The sequence below is a fragment of the Acanthisitta chloris genome, unplaced genomic scaffold (genome assembly GCF_000695815.1).
Source record: "Acanthisitta chloris isolate BGI_N310 unplaced genomic scaffold, ASM69581v1 scaffold32827, whole genome shotgun sequence".
In the NCBI taxonomy this organism is placed as follows: Eukaryota; Metazoa; Chordata; class Aves; order Passeriformes; family Acanthisittidae; genus Acanthisitta; species Acanthisitta chloris.
In genome coordinates, this window is record NW_008683802.1 from 7,066 (window position 1) to 21,061 (window position 13,996).

General features: G+C 48.2%; 1 protein-coding gene across 1 annotated transcript; it reads left to right on the forward strand.

The window, feature by feature from the left end:
* Nucleotides 1–1,315: 1,315 nt before the first annotated feature.
* MORF4L1 (mortality factor 4 like 1) lies at nt 1,316–10,910 on the forward strand. Its single transcript, XM_009079074.1, has 10 exons — nt 1,316–1,404; nt 1,563–1,643; nt 4,057–4,119; nt 5,650–5,675; nt 6,236–6,324; nt 6,430–6,531; nt 6,992–7,080; nt 8,135–8,307; nt 8,605–8,689; nt 10,826–10,910. The coding sequence occupies exons 2-10, from the start codon at nt 1,585–1,587 to the stop codon at nt 10,908–10,910; spliced, it is 771 nt and encodes a 256-aa protein (XP_009077322.1). The 5' UTR covers nt 1,316–1,404; nt 1,563–1,584.
* The last annotated feature ends 3,086 nt before the right edge of the window (nt 10,911–13,996 follow it).

Sequence of the window (13,996 nt, forward strand, 5' to 3'; positions counted from 1 at the left end):
CTGTGCCCAACAGAGGGTGCTAGGAGTGGTGTCCTCATCCTGCTTTTCTTGCTTGTGCTGTTTGACTTTCTTTGCCTTCAAGCTCCCAATTCCCTGCATTAAAAGTGGCCTTGCTGCCAGAGCCAGGCAGCAGGGGCTCTGTAAGGATGTGCCTTTGGGAATTGCTAATATAAACAGTCAGGATACCCAAAATTCCCTTCACCATCCCAACAGAGGGTGCTAGGAGTGGTGTCCTCATCCTGCTTTTCTTGCTTGTGCTGTTTGACTTTCTTTGCCTTCAAGCTCCCAATTCCCTGCATTAAAAGTGGCCTTGCTGCCAGAGCCAGGCAGCAGGGGCTCTGTAAGGATGTGCCTTTGGGAATTGCTAATATAAACAGTCAGGATACCCAAAATTCCCTTCACCATTGGGTGGGATGTGCCACTGCTTACATGTCACTTCTGCAGGGTCTCCTGCAGCTCTCCAGGCAGCAGTAACATCAGTGACTGATCAAAGCACTACCCTAAAATCATAATCTTGGCCTGGGTACAGCTGGAGATGTTTAACTTTGGGATGCTGAACTTGCCTTGTCCTAACACTCCTGAAGGTCTTGTACCCCTGTACAGCATTGGCTTGACCACATGATGCTCCCAGACTGACAGCTGTTAAAAAATGCCACAGATCTCTCTGAAGAGCTTTAACTTGCATATTTTAGCGTGCCTTGGCCACTTTTAATGTGTTTTATTGAAACAATTGTCAGATTGCTCAGATGATCCACTCTCTGTCGAGGTGGAGTTGCTGCTCTCATGGCAATTTCCCCAACTCCTGTTCTCTTACCTCGTTACCTTCAGATGCTTCAAATATTCATGTCCTCTTGGTTTCCTTCACAGACAGAAATCAGAGCTCTTCTCCTTACAGTAAGATCTTATTGCTGAATTTGTTAACCTATGAAATGTTGGAATAGATAAAGGAAACTTGTTCCATGATATCCTTGGGAATACACCATATGGGAATATGGTGTCCCGTCATTTAGTAAGCATAGAATATTTATTTTTCCTGTGATGCTTCTTTTGACTTAAAGAAAATCCTCTCCCTCCTAAATTGCCCATCCTTCAAGTCTGGGAAACTTTGGATATAAATGAGGGTTACATTTCCCTAGAAAAATGATTCCAGCTTGAGCCAGTGGGGAATGAGTTTGGTAACTTCCACCTTGAGTGGTGCCAGTCCAAAAGCAAAGCTTAGACCCAGATTCTGGAAAGCCTTTAGTTGCCTGCTGCATGTGGAATGCCATTCTGGGATGTTTTTGAGTAATCATTGGATGTTTTGTTGGCTTTTTCTAGCTGGGATGAATGGGTTCCAGAAAGCAGAGTACTCAAATACGTGGACACCAACCTGCAGAAGCAGAAAGAACTTCAAAAGGCCAATCAGTAAGTGGTTTTGTTGTAAGTCCTTGAAGGAAATGTCTTAATAGAGCAACAGTCCAACAACTGCTTATCAAGGGAAGTTAGTGAGGTTAAAAAAAGAGGGGGAAAATAAGCTGCTTTTTTCAGCTGAGGTCTCATGTATGAATTTCCTCTGTTTCAAGGGAGCAGTATGCAGAGGGGAAGATGAGAGGTGCTGCTCCAGGCAAGAAGACTTCTGGTCTGCAGCAGAAGAATGTTGAAGTGTAAGAACCTTTTTGATACTAAACCCAAACCAGACAACCCATCCCCAAAGCCTCACCCAAAACACCTCCCAAACCTTTGCTTGGCAGTTTTGTGGTTGGCCTTTAAATAGTATTTTGCTTAGAAAGGATTGCAAGCTAAACCTCACTAATTCTCACATAGCCCATGCAAAGGCTGTGTCAATTCTGAGGGAGCAAAAAGGCCTTTGTTAAAGTGTTTTATTAAAGTGCCTTTAGATGGTGCAGAGTTTAGAAGTGACTTGAGGCTCTGAGTAGACAAACTGTGGTTTTTTTGGACTCCTTTTCTCATAAAGTGATGAACTGATACTCAAAATACTGTGAGTCCTCCTGACTCTCACGTATCTCAGTGAAATCAGTGTCTGTATAGAATTCTCTGGTTCTTCCAGGCTCTGCAAGCACTTGGGAACAAAACCCTTGCAATGCTTTGCCTTCTCTCACTGTACAAATGTCAGAGCTTCATTTAAAAGGTCTTTTTTTCTGCTGGTTTTGACCAGACTAACCCCAAATGCTATTAAAAATAGGTTTACATCTTCAGAGACCAGAAGGAAGCTCAAATATATATGAGAAAAGACTAATTTGAGGCTGGGACTCCTAATTGCTCTCATTCCAGCTTTGTGGGCTTTCAGAGCAGGCTTGGAAGGTGTTCTCGTTAGTCTCACACAGTCAGTGCAGCTCTGCCATGAAGCTCTTGTGTTTGGGGCAGTGCTTCACTTAATTATGTAGATGATCATTACTAATGGGATGTTTTTCACTCCTGACTTCGTTTGTGACTTTGTTCCACACAAGAGGAATGCTGGAATGACATCAGTTCTTCAGTGGGTTTGGCAGCAGCCTCAGATTTGTGTCACATTCATGGGTGACTCTGTTACAAAATAGGAGTCATTGATTTGGCAAGTGCAGCAGTAGTGGGGACAGTTAATTGGGGGTTTTACCACTGGATCCTGCAGCAGTTTCACCTGGGGTTTAGTCCAACCTTAGCCAAGGCTGTACTTAGCTCCTGCTCTCAGTGGATCTGTGGGATCTCAGGTGCTCTGTCAGCTCTGCACTCGCCTCTGACAGGGCCCAGTCACCTCTTTGTCATTTGAAGGTGGAAAAACCCCAACCCAAACCTCTGTAGACACAGTTGGTGCTCAGTGTCATTACAACCTAATTAAACCAGATCTAAATCATGACCATCGCTAATTGAGCTGCTCAAAGAGTTGTCACACCTGAGTCGTCTCACATGGAGTAGTGGGAGGAAAGTTAATTCCAGTGACAGGGACAGGGGTGACTCAGCTGTAAATAGGTGTAGTTTGCACTACAGAGAGCATGGCCATAGTAACTGCAGAGTAGCTTCCCCATGCTGCTGGCCTGAGTCACCCAGAGAGCTCAGCCTGTTTGCAGGGGGTTGTAAACACTGAATATTACCCTGGCCTGAAAGTCAGAGCTGGCTCAATCCTCTCAGCCACTCCTGATGGTGCTTCCAAGGGAGACCCAACTGCAACAGTGACTGTGGGTTAAGCCCTGTGTGACTGGAAAGCTTAAAGCACATTACCAGCTCTGATAGACTCCTGGTTGAAGCAAGTTTTGGGAAGGGAGTGGTTTGGCTTTTTGCTGCCATCACTGTCCTAAGCTTAGGAAAGGCAGAGAGAAGGGAATTCTCTGAAACATCTGCTTCATGTTGATTTGAAAAACTAATCCCTTGGTGGTAGATTTTGGGTTGGAGAGGGGAGAGGGAAAGGTGTTGTCACCACGGCTGCAGCCTGATCTGGGGGGAGTGAGTTAGAACAGGTCCCATGTGCTTGTTGCACTCATTTTGCTCCTAGTCCTTAGGCAGTTACCACATGCTGTGCATCCCTCTGAATCACACCTGTGCTGCTTCCAACAGTCTCCCTATTTTCATTCCCTGCCCAGAGGCTGAGGGAGAGGAAATGCTGTGACTTACCCAGCAGTGATGCAGGGTGGTGGTGTATTACTGACCAAAGCACTGCTGCTTGCACCTGCTGACAGCCAAAGGCAAAATGCTGCTGGAAAAGCCCAAAATACTCTTCCAAAGTCAAACTGCTGGATTGCTCCTGTGTAAATTGAAGCTTATTGTAGATACATGAAGTGCTGGTGGTGAGGAGGGGGAGAAACTGCTCACACTGATCTGAAAGGGTAACACTGTCAACTTATTTGGGCCTCAAAATTGACCTTTTGCAGCATTTTTGGAGGATCTGAAGGAAAGGTAATTTCTATTATACAATTTACTCTCCAGAGAGCCAAACACTAATGGAGATGAAATTACATAAGCACCAGGAATGCTGAGTAAAACTCTACCATGCTGCCCAAAAGGTGAATTTTGGACTCTGAGGTGAGTCTGAAGGCTGAGCAGGAGGTCTGACACTCTCTCCTTCTCCCCCCTCCCTGTGCCCAGATTCTTCCGTCGGGATGGAGCTCACACTGTTTGCTGCCTGGAGACTCCTGCCATATCCACACGGTGAGTGGGGCTGGGCTGCCACTCCAGGGCTCCCATCTGGAGGGCAGAGCTCCTTGCTTTCCCAGATCTCTTGTTCTGTGCCAGGTCAGCTGGTGTGTTTGGTGGTGCTTGGTTAGAGCCACGATGAGCTGCCAGTTTGCAGTTGCTCTGCCCTGTGCCTTTTTGGCTGGGCACAATGTGAGTAGTCAGATGCACTCAGTGTGTCCGAACGATTCCAGACTGGCAACTGGATCCTTCTAGAAGGCTCTACTGGTCTACCTGGAGTTCCATGAAAAGCAGTAATACACAAGGAGTTTTTGGAGCCATCCTAGGGTACATTCATGGTGGTTGAGCTTTATACTTCATATTGCCTGTCCCATTTTTTTCAGACTGTTCTATTCTAATGCTTAACATGATTTTTCCCTTGTGAATTAATTCTGGAAGAACCCCCTGTTCCTCCTTGTTTAGGCTTGGAAGAAAAGCCTTTCCCTTCAATATACCATTCCACTATCAGTGACTTAGCTTAGCCATTGCTCCTTCTTCCTGCAGAACTGAGCCTTATTCTGCTCACAGTTCCAGCCTTGTGCTTGTTTGACTTGAAGCTTTAAACAAACCTTTTACTCTTCCTATCCTCAGCCCTTCCTAGGAACTCTGCCTACTTCCTAGCCCTGATAAACCCTGACCAGAGCTTCAAAACAAGTGTCCTTTGAGATAGTGGAGGATTTCCAAGGAAATAATCATGTGCTGGTAGAGTTTTATCCACACAATCCTCAGTTTTGGAGAGGTTGAACTGGACTGCAGTGAGCAGACTGAGACTTGACTGGTTAAAATCACCTGAAATGGTGGTAAATACCCAAAGTGCTGCTGAAACTTCTCTCTGCTGCTATAGTGCTAAAACTGGGTGGATTGCTGATATTTTACTGGAACTTGCTTCAATTGACTGAGATTTATCTGGTGTTTCCCAGCACTTCTGTTTGCTTGTGCCATGTTCTGTCTGAAATACAGGAATAAATCACCTGCAAATCTCTGTCTGAAAGAATAAATCACCTGCAAATCCAGAGTGCAGAAAATACAGGAATAAATCACCTGCAAATCAGGAGCACTTGTGAAGGACAAAACATCCCCCAAAATGCTGAATTCAAAGCTATTACATGAAAAATCTTACAGTGTCATAACTGTGAAGTTAAGTCAGAGTTGATACTGCTTTTCTGTGTTCTTAACTAAATACTCCTTAGGCCCTGAGTCTCTGCTCCTTGCAGAGTGCAGAAAATACAGGAATAAATCACCTGCAAATCAGGAGCACTTGTGAAGGACAAAACATCCCCCAAAATGCTGAATTCAAAGCTATTACATGAAAAATCTTACAGTGTCATAACTGTGAAGTTAAGTCAGAGTTGATACTGCTTTTCTGTGTTCTTAACTAAATACTCCTTAGGCCCTGAGTCTCTGCTCCTTGTGCTGAGCTTAGTGGGCAATTTTCCTGGCTTTCTGCTTTCAGTCCCTTAAGTACAACTCTCTTGATACTTGCAATAATGTGTGTTCTTCTTGCAGGAAAACAAAAAAGAACAAGCAGAAAAGTGAGTATGTTTTATTTTGCATACAAGTGATGTCCTTAGTGAAGGATTCTTAGCTGCAAAAAGGCCTTAAATATGCCTCAGTAATCTCCTGTCACCTTGTGCTGTCCCTCCTGGACTCCTTGGTCTCTTCCTACTCATGAATACTTTTCTGGTGTGTACGAAATCTGCTTTTTCCAGTCTGTCAAGATTTTGACCTCTTGCAAACTAAAAGCAAAGTGATGTCTCCATGGATGTGTTGAAATAATTTCATAAGTCACACTTAGGTTTCTTACTGAGATGTAGATGTGACACAGCTGCAGAGCTGAGCTGTTGGGGCCAAATATTCTGCCACATAATGTTACAGATAATTATATATTGGTTTGGTTCTCGTGCAGAAACCTCTGTGTTCAGCTGAGTGTCAATGTCCACATTTAAACTGTCACAACTGTGGCACTTCCAGAGCACAAGTCATGTTTAAAATGAAGTGGAGAGGTGACCTGAGAGAAACCAGATACTTATTTTAAATCCTTTTTCTAAATCTTACTGGTGTTTCCTACTGATGGTGTCTGTGTCCTGCACAGCTCCAGGAATTGGAGAGGGGAGCAGCACCAGTGAGACTCCTCAGCCCCCCAGGAAGAAGAGAGCTCGAGTAGATCCAACAGTTGAGAGTGTATGTATTGTCCATTCTCTCCCAGGGCTTTGGAAAGAAAACAGGAAGGTTTCTGTGCTGGGAATTGTTACCTGGGAGTAATTAGTCTGGATTTGCTTTTTTCAGGAAGAAACATTTATGAACAGAGTTGAAGTCAAGGTGAAAATCCCAGAAGAGCTGAAGCCATGGCTGGTGGATGACTGGGACTTGATCACCAGGCAGAAGCAGGTACCTGGCAGAAGAACAGTCTGGGCAGTCCCAGATAGGGAAAAATCATGTTGAAGTCTGCAGGGACACCTGTGTACCTTGTTATTGCGACTATTGGCCTGACTTATTAGCTCTAGTTCAGCAGTTCATCATCAGGTTGTGCTGTGCAGCACAAGTGTTAAATGGAAACATGGATATAGCCATAGACTTGTGGAATGGTTTGTGTTGGAAAGGACCCTAAAGCCCATCTGGTTCCACTCCCTGCCATGGGCAGGGACACCTTCCCCTAGCCCAGGGTGCTCAGGCTGGTTGGGGCTTTTGTATCCCCAACTAGAACAGTTTCTTTAATAACACAAAACATCTCAACCTGCTAATTTCATTCTAGAAACTTCCTTGTGTGCATTGGTTTCACTTTAGCTTTCAGACATAAATGTCTGCATAAATCAGACAACTTGTGTTTGCTGTTTTCCTTCCTTTGCAGCTCTTCTACCTTCCTGCCAAGAAGAATGTTGACTCCATCCTAGAGGATTATGCAAACTACAAGAAGTCCCGAGGAAACACTGATAACAAGTGAGTAGTGGTCACTGCCAGCCCTGAACTCTGCTGCTGCTGTTGTTGTTGGACTTGGAATCCATGGAAAGCTGGGGAAGGTGGTGAGACATGGCCCAGCCCTGTGTGCAGCTTCCTGTTCCCAGACCAAGGGGACAGAGGAGTTTAGAAACCTTCAGGGTAATTCCAGGCTGCAGTTTTGCTTTGTGTGTGATTTCTGCTCCCCCCACTTTGCCCCAAGGCTTTTCCTGAAGGAAACTGGTACAGACCACCCAAACCAGCTGCCTGGCAGGGGATCTCCGTGCTCCTGGGGTCCCTCACAGGCACAGAGCTGGGGGCCAGGGAGGTGGAGGAGCTGATTACTTGTCTGTCATTCCCCCAGCAGTGAGCCCTGGCAGCAGACAAGGTTACTCTGCAGGAAGCTTCCCTGGGTTAAAGGCAGAGAAACCAGAACTGGGAGGTTATTTTCCTCTACTCAAGAGGAAGCAGATCAGTGACTTGTCAGGGTGTTTTAACCTTCCTTGATGTAATTGTCCTGATGTCTGCTCTAAATTTGTTGGCAGGGTGGAGTGAGGGTTGTACTTGTCAGTGTCACTGCTGATTCCTTACAGTCAGGGTGGAGTTGGAAGCCTGCAGGGACATGGCAGGAGAGGCCTGGGGGGAAGGGATCAGGTGCCTGAAGCACTGGGGCTGTCCCTCTCCATCAAGGAGTTCAATCCAGTCACGTCAGTATTGTGCCTTTGAACTGGTGTGAGCTGGGATGAATGCTGGCTGAAACCAGAGGAACTGGTGAGTGTCCTCAGCACTCCTGTTGCTCTAGAAGAGCTGCGCTGAGTCTGTCTCTTTGTGGATGACCAGAAGCAAAGCTGCCCTTGGTGTGCCTAAATCCTGACTTAGTGCAGGACAGCCCATTTTAAGGGAGGGCTGGGAATCATCACTCTGTGGCTCTGCATTTCAAGGTCTCCAGACAAATCCCCTTGAAAGATCTTCAGCATTTTGATGGTCTTACCAAGCCAAGTCTCCCCATGTGTCCATCCAGTCCTTCCAGCAGGGCTCACGTGCTCTGTGTCCCTAGGGAATATGCAGTCAACGAAGTGGTGGCTGGAATTAAGGAGTACTTCAATGTCATGTTGGGAACTCAACTGCTGTACAAGTTTGAGAGGCCCCAATATGCTGAGATCTTGGCTGACCATCCCGACGCTCCCATGTCTCAGGTCTATGGTGCCCCACACCTCCTGAGGCTCTTTGGTGAGTACCAGCTCAGAAGGGTGAAGAGCAGTTGGAAGGGTGCAAGTGCTTCTTGTCCCCTCTTGAGTCTGTGACAAGCAGCTCTGAAATGTGGGTTCACTCTCTCCTTACTCCATGTGCCTAACATGCTCGAGTTATTGGGGGTTGGGCTGGAAATAGATTTATAAGTCTAGTTCATGTGCTTTGTATATATTGAAAGAGATTCCTGGGCTGCTTTCCTCTGCTGCTGTAAGGCTCTGAACTCAAATACTTGCTGAAGCTGTTTGTAACTAACACTTGCTCCTTCCCCCGGCACAGTGCGGATCGGGGCCATGCTGGCCTACACCCCCCTGGATGAGAAGAGTCTGGCTCTGCTCCTAAACTATTTGCATGACTTCTTAAAGTAAGTGCTTGTAAGGTCCTTCAGCAAGAAAGAGAAAGCCCAGGCAGCACAGCCTGTTGGACTCCTGCCTGTTTGCAGTGAATTAGTGTTTAGTTTGGGGTCTGTGTGGGATCTTCAGCAAAGATCACAGTGAAGCTCAGACTGAGCTGTGCAGGAGCTGAGTAGGTTTGAATTCTCTCCTGTTACACCGGGGTTATTGCTAGTGCCAGGACAAGGGGGAATGGCTTCCCACTGCCAGAGGGCAGGGACTGGTGGGGTACTGGGAAGGAATTGTTCCCTGTGAGGTGCTGAGGCACTGGCACAGGTTGCCCAGAGCAGCTGTGGCTGCTTCATCCCTGGGAGTGTTCCAGGCCAGGCTGGATGGGGCTTGGAGCAACCTGGGCTGGTGAGAGGTATCTCTGCCCCATAGCCGTGAGATGACTTTTAAGGTCCTTTCCAACCCAAACCATTCCATGGTTCTGTTACTCTGCACTTTCAAAGTGCCCAAGTTTTGCTACTTGTTTGGGAATAAATGCTTCGATATTTATTTAGAGCTGCTATAAAAAGCAGATGATAGTTACAGCAAACTGTTGAATTACACAACAGTTACTCCAAAACAATTGAGCAAATGCTTAAAGGCTAATGAACTTTGCTAATGTTATTTCTGGGACAGTCACTGGGGCTTGGTGTGCTGCAGCCCCTGGAGCCATGGCATAGTTAGAAGGGAAACACCATCCTCAATGATAATAATAAAATACTTCAAGGTGAAGTGATATGAGCTATGAGGTCCCTCCCAGCTATCCTGGGATTCTGTGACTGGGTAAGCTATTGGAAGCTGAAAGAAAGCCCTCAGTACATCAGGATGGATCACCATGAATCAGCCTGATAGCCAGAGTGAACTTACCCTGGAATAGCCCAAAAGTCTTGGGCATATCCTGGTTTTTGGGTCAGTCTGAGTGAACTGCAGGTGCTAAAGAGCCCCGGAGCACTGACCAGAGATTCCCGAGTCCATCAGTGAGATGTGGTGGCACAAACACTTCCATTCCTTGTTTTGCCATGGTTCCTCCAGCCCTTGAGGTGCCCTGTATGTGCAGACAGAGCTTCCTGCTGTCCTGTCCTGTCCCAGAGGGATAAAAGTAGTAGTTCTTTGAGTAGATCAGTAGTAAATCAACTCTTCATACTGCAGCTGCCCAAACCTCGAATGTCAACTCTTCATCCTGTGACTCTTCATCCGGTGACTGTTCACCTGAGCTCACCTGGAGCCAGAGGTGTTTGGCAGCTTCTTTGGGATTGGGTTTTGGGCATGAACTGTAATGTCTGTGTTTGCTTGGCACAGCTGGTGTGAGTAGCTATGTGTGAGACTGATACCCCTCATGTCATAGTGTTAAGGGGTTGGAATGGAGCTTAGAGCTCATTTAGTCCCAAGCCCCTGCCCTGGGCAGGGACACCTCCCACGAGAGCAGATTGTTCAGAGCTTTAGCCAACCTGGCTGTGAACACTGCCAGGGCTGGGGCAGCCACAGCCTCCCTGGGCAGCCTGGGACAGTGTCTCACCACCCTCACAGGGAAAAACTTCTTTCTAATATCAAATCTAAATTTCCCCTTTGAATTTATCCCCATTACTCCTTGTCCTGTCCCTGCAGCGCCTAAGGAATCCTGTCATGGTCAGGGCAAACACCTAAGGGCTCACGCATTACAACGGAGGCTTGGGGCAAGAAGTAACTGAATCTGTTGTTATTTCTGTAGGTATTTAGCCAAGAATTCCTCTGCCCTGTTCAGTGCCAGAAAACTTCTTTATCAAATCTAAATTTCCCCTTTGAATTTATCCCCATTACTCCTTGTCCTGTCCCTGCAGCGCCTAAGGAATCCTGTCATGGTCAGGGCAAACACCTAAGGGCTCACGCATTACAACGGAGGCTTGGGGCAAGAAGTAACTGAATCTGTTGTTATTTCTGTAGGTATTTAGCCAAGAATTCCTCTGCCCTGTTCAGTGCCAGTGAAATCTAAATTTCCCCTTTGAATTTATCCCCATTACTCCTTGTCCTGTCCCTGCAGCGCCTAAGGAATCCTGTCATGGTCAGGGCAAACACCTAAGGGCTCACGCATTACAACGGAGGCTTGGGGCAAGAAGTAACTGAATCTGTTGTTATTTCTGTAGGTATTTAGCCAAGAATTCCTCTGCCCTGTTCAGTGCCAGTGACTATGAAGTTGCCCCTCCTGAGTACCACCGGAAAGCAGTGTGATCCCTGCTGCTTGCCATGGAGTGAGGGTTGATCCCTGCAGCACCTCTGCATCCTGTCCTTCACCTCCCTCTGCACAGCTCCTGTACACATAGTGTGAATAAAGTTGTGTGTGTGAACAGGAACTGCCATGTAAGTTCTGAAGGTTTCTTGTCCCCATGTGGAGGCTCAGAGCTCCCAGGAGCTCTGTGGTGTCTCTTCCTTGCTGTTTGCATCCATGGGGTGGAATGTGTTGGTGTGTCACTGTATGAACCCTCAGTGCTCACAGGGCTGTTTCTACATGAGGATTGGCCTCACTAACCTGCTTTGTTCCACAGCAACCACAGCCCCAGCAGGGCTGTGTCACCCTGTGTTGGTGCTATTGACTGTCTGACTCAACCCATTGACTTTTTGGTGTTGGAAATTCAATGTTTGGTCCATAATTGTTTGCTTTTCTCAGAGTAGTTGAAGGACTGTGACTTTTTTTATCTGCTAATATAGGAAACTCATTCTCATCTCGTAGTGTTTGGCAGTGTTGGTCTCATGGAGCTGTTTTACAGACCTGCAAATAAACTTTTTTAATTTCAAATTCAATTTAATTCAAATGTTGTTGCTAATGTTTGTGTTTGCCTCAGTGTGAGTGTCCTGGCCGGGATCAGCCTAGGGGGTGCTAACAGGAGCTGTGGCAAGAGCTGGAAGAGTTGGTGAAGAAACTTGTAAGAGCAGTGGGAGTCTGTGCTGAGACAGGGCACAGTGTCTAGTGCTGGAGGGTGCTGTGGGGCCATGGGGATGCTCCAAGGGCTGGAGCCTCTCTGCTGCTCCAGGAGAGCTGCAGAGGGACTTGGGACAAGGGATGGAGGGACAGGACACAGGGAATGGTTCCAGACTGGAAGAGGGGAGATCTGGGTGGGATCTTGGGAAGGAATTGTTCCCTGTGAGGTGCTGAGGCACTGGAATGGATTTCCTAGAGCAGCTGTGGCTGCTCCATACCTGGGAGTGTTCCAGGCCAGGTTGGACAGGACTTGGAGCATCCTGGGCTGGTGGGAGGTGTCCCTGCCCATGGCAGATGATCTTTAAGCTTCCTTTCAACCCAAACCATCCTGGGATTCTGTCATTCTATGGAAACTTGCAGGATTCCTGCATCCCTGGAAAAGCAGGAGCTTGCCATGATGCTGAGCAGGTGGTTGGGAGGATTCCTCATGGGAAGGAGCTGCCACACATCCTGTCCCAGGTGTAATGGAAGCTGTGAGTAGCTACTGTTTCTAGGCAAAATAGCAGGTTTTAATCACAGTTGTTACTGCAGTAATCACATATCCAGAGCTCTGGGACACATCCTGCCCGAGGGCTGGTGCTGGGTTGGTGTCACCAAACCCAGGCTGCAGCCTTCCCAGAGCTGCTGCTTGGGGATGGGGATGGGGATGGGCTGAGGGAAGGTGTGAGCATATTCCCTGGGCAGGAATCCATCCGGATCATGTCTCACCCTGCCCCTAGGTGCTCTCCTGCCCTCAGCACAAACACTTCCCGGGCGGTGCTGGGGCAGGGAGGGACGATGAGCTGTGCAGAGAGCAGCAGGGGCTGCTCTTAAATGGAAAAAGAACAATATAGAGCAATGAAGTGAGGGAAAGTTGCCATGGGAACTGAGGGAGTGTTGGGAGCAGCTGCATTGCTTCCCAAGCTGCTCCTACCAGGAATCCTGGGCAGGGCAGGGAAGGGGCTGTGTGTTCCCTGCTGGGAGGAGCTCCTTTGGCTCCTGCTGGTGTTCCAATCACTCTCTGCTCTTCTCGGTGTCTAATGAGCAGCTTCGTTAGGTTAATTAGCTCCTGCTCGTTATTTATCTGTGACCCAGAGCCAGGACTGTGTTCCCATCTGAAACAATGGGCATATCGTTTGCCAACTGCCCCAAGAGGGAAACAACCTTTTGCTGTCAGTGCCTGTGTTTGTACCTAAGCCCTGCCAGGGGATCCTGTTGTTCTGTGGGAAGCTCCATGGTGTCCTGCTGTAAAATGAGGAGCAGGACAGCCAGGGAGAGGGAGCTGGAGGTGGTGCCCCAGAGGGGTCACAGAGCAGTGATCCCCTGGCATGAAGGGACTTGCTGAGCCTTTCTTCCTGTGCTGAGCTCATGAGACATCACCTGCTCCGCTTTCCTGGCTGTGTCCACAGGTGGCTGGGGGTTCAGCCAGCACTGAGGCTACAGCCCTGTCCCTGTGTCCCTTGGGGATGCTCTGGCTGCAGGAGTGACAGATTCCCAGGGCTTTGCTCCCGTGGTGTTGCCCCTTGGAGCTGGGAAGCCTCTGCTCCTTTCAGCTCATCCTGGAAGGATGAACTTTCCCCTGGTTGCCTGGGGCATGAATCATCAGCTTCCAGGCAGCGATTTCATGGCATCACAGAATCGTTTATGCTAGAAATGACCTCTAAGATCATCGATTTCATGCCAAGCTCAGAGTTAAAGCCCTGCTGAAGTTCAGGCTGTGTCTCGGGGTGAAGGGTTACAGCCTGTGCTTGTACCTGCATAAATAACAGCTCCTGCTGCCAGTGCCGTGGGATGTATGTGATCTGCCCCAAGGCACTGCAGCCTCACAGCCTGGGTCACTGGTGAGGACTCATCCCCTTCCTTAGCTGAGTCTCTTGAGCTAGATATGGGATGGAGTGATTGGAGCTGTGCCAGCATCCACGTGTCTGTCTGACTGTGTATCCCTGGAGAGCTGGATGGTGATTTTTGGAGCTCCCGGGGTGATGCAGAGCCCACAGAGGCTGTGTGTGCTCGGTGGTTGTGGTGCTCAAACAGGGTCAGTCCTGCTGGAGGAGCTGAGTTTGTAGGGAACGAAATTAAACCTTTCCAAGGCTGGAGTGCTGGAGGCCAAGCCTGATGGTCCAGGAGGCTTTTGGGGGCAAAGCACCCCCAGCCCCACACTGAGCAGAGCCCATCACACAGCACTGGGGGAGCTCAGCTGGATGAGTTCCTCCTGCACAAGGTGCTTTAGCACCTGGAAAACGATTTCCCTGTGGAGGCCTTGGCTGAGCCGCACTGATGCCCTGTCCCTGTTGGGTGACCCTGGCTGCAGGGTGGTGCTGAGCCTCAGCTGTGCATCCTGCCCCACATGTTGTGTGGC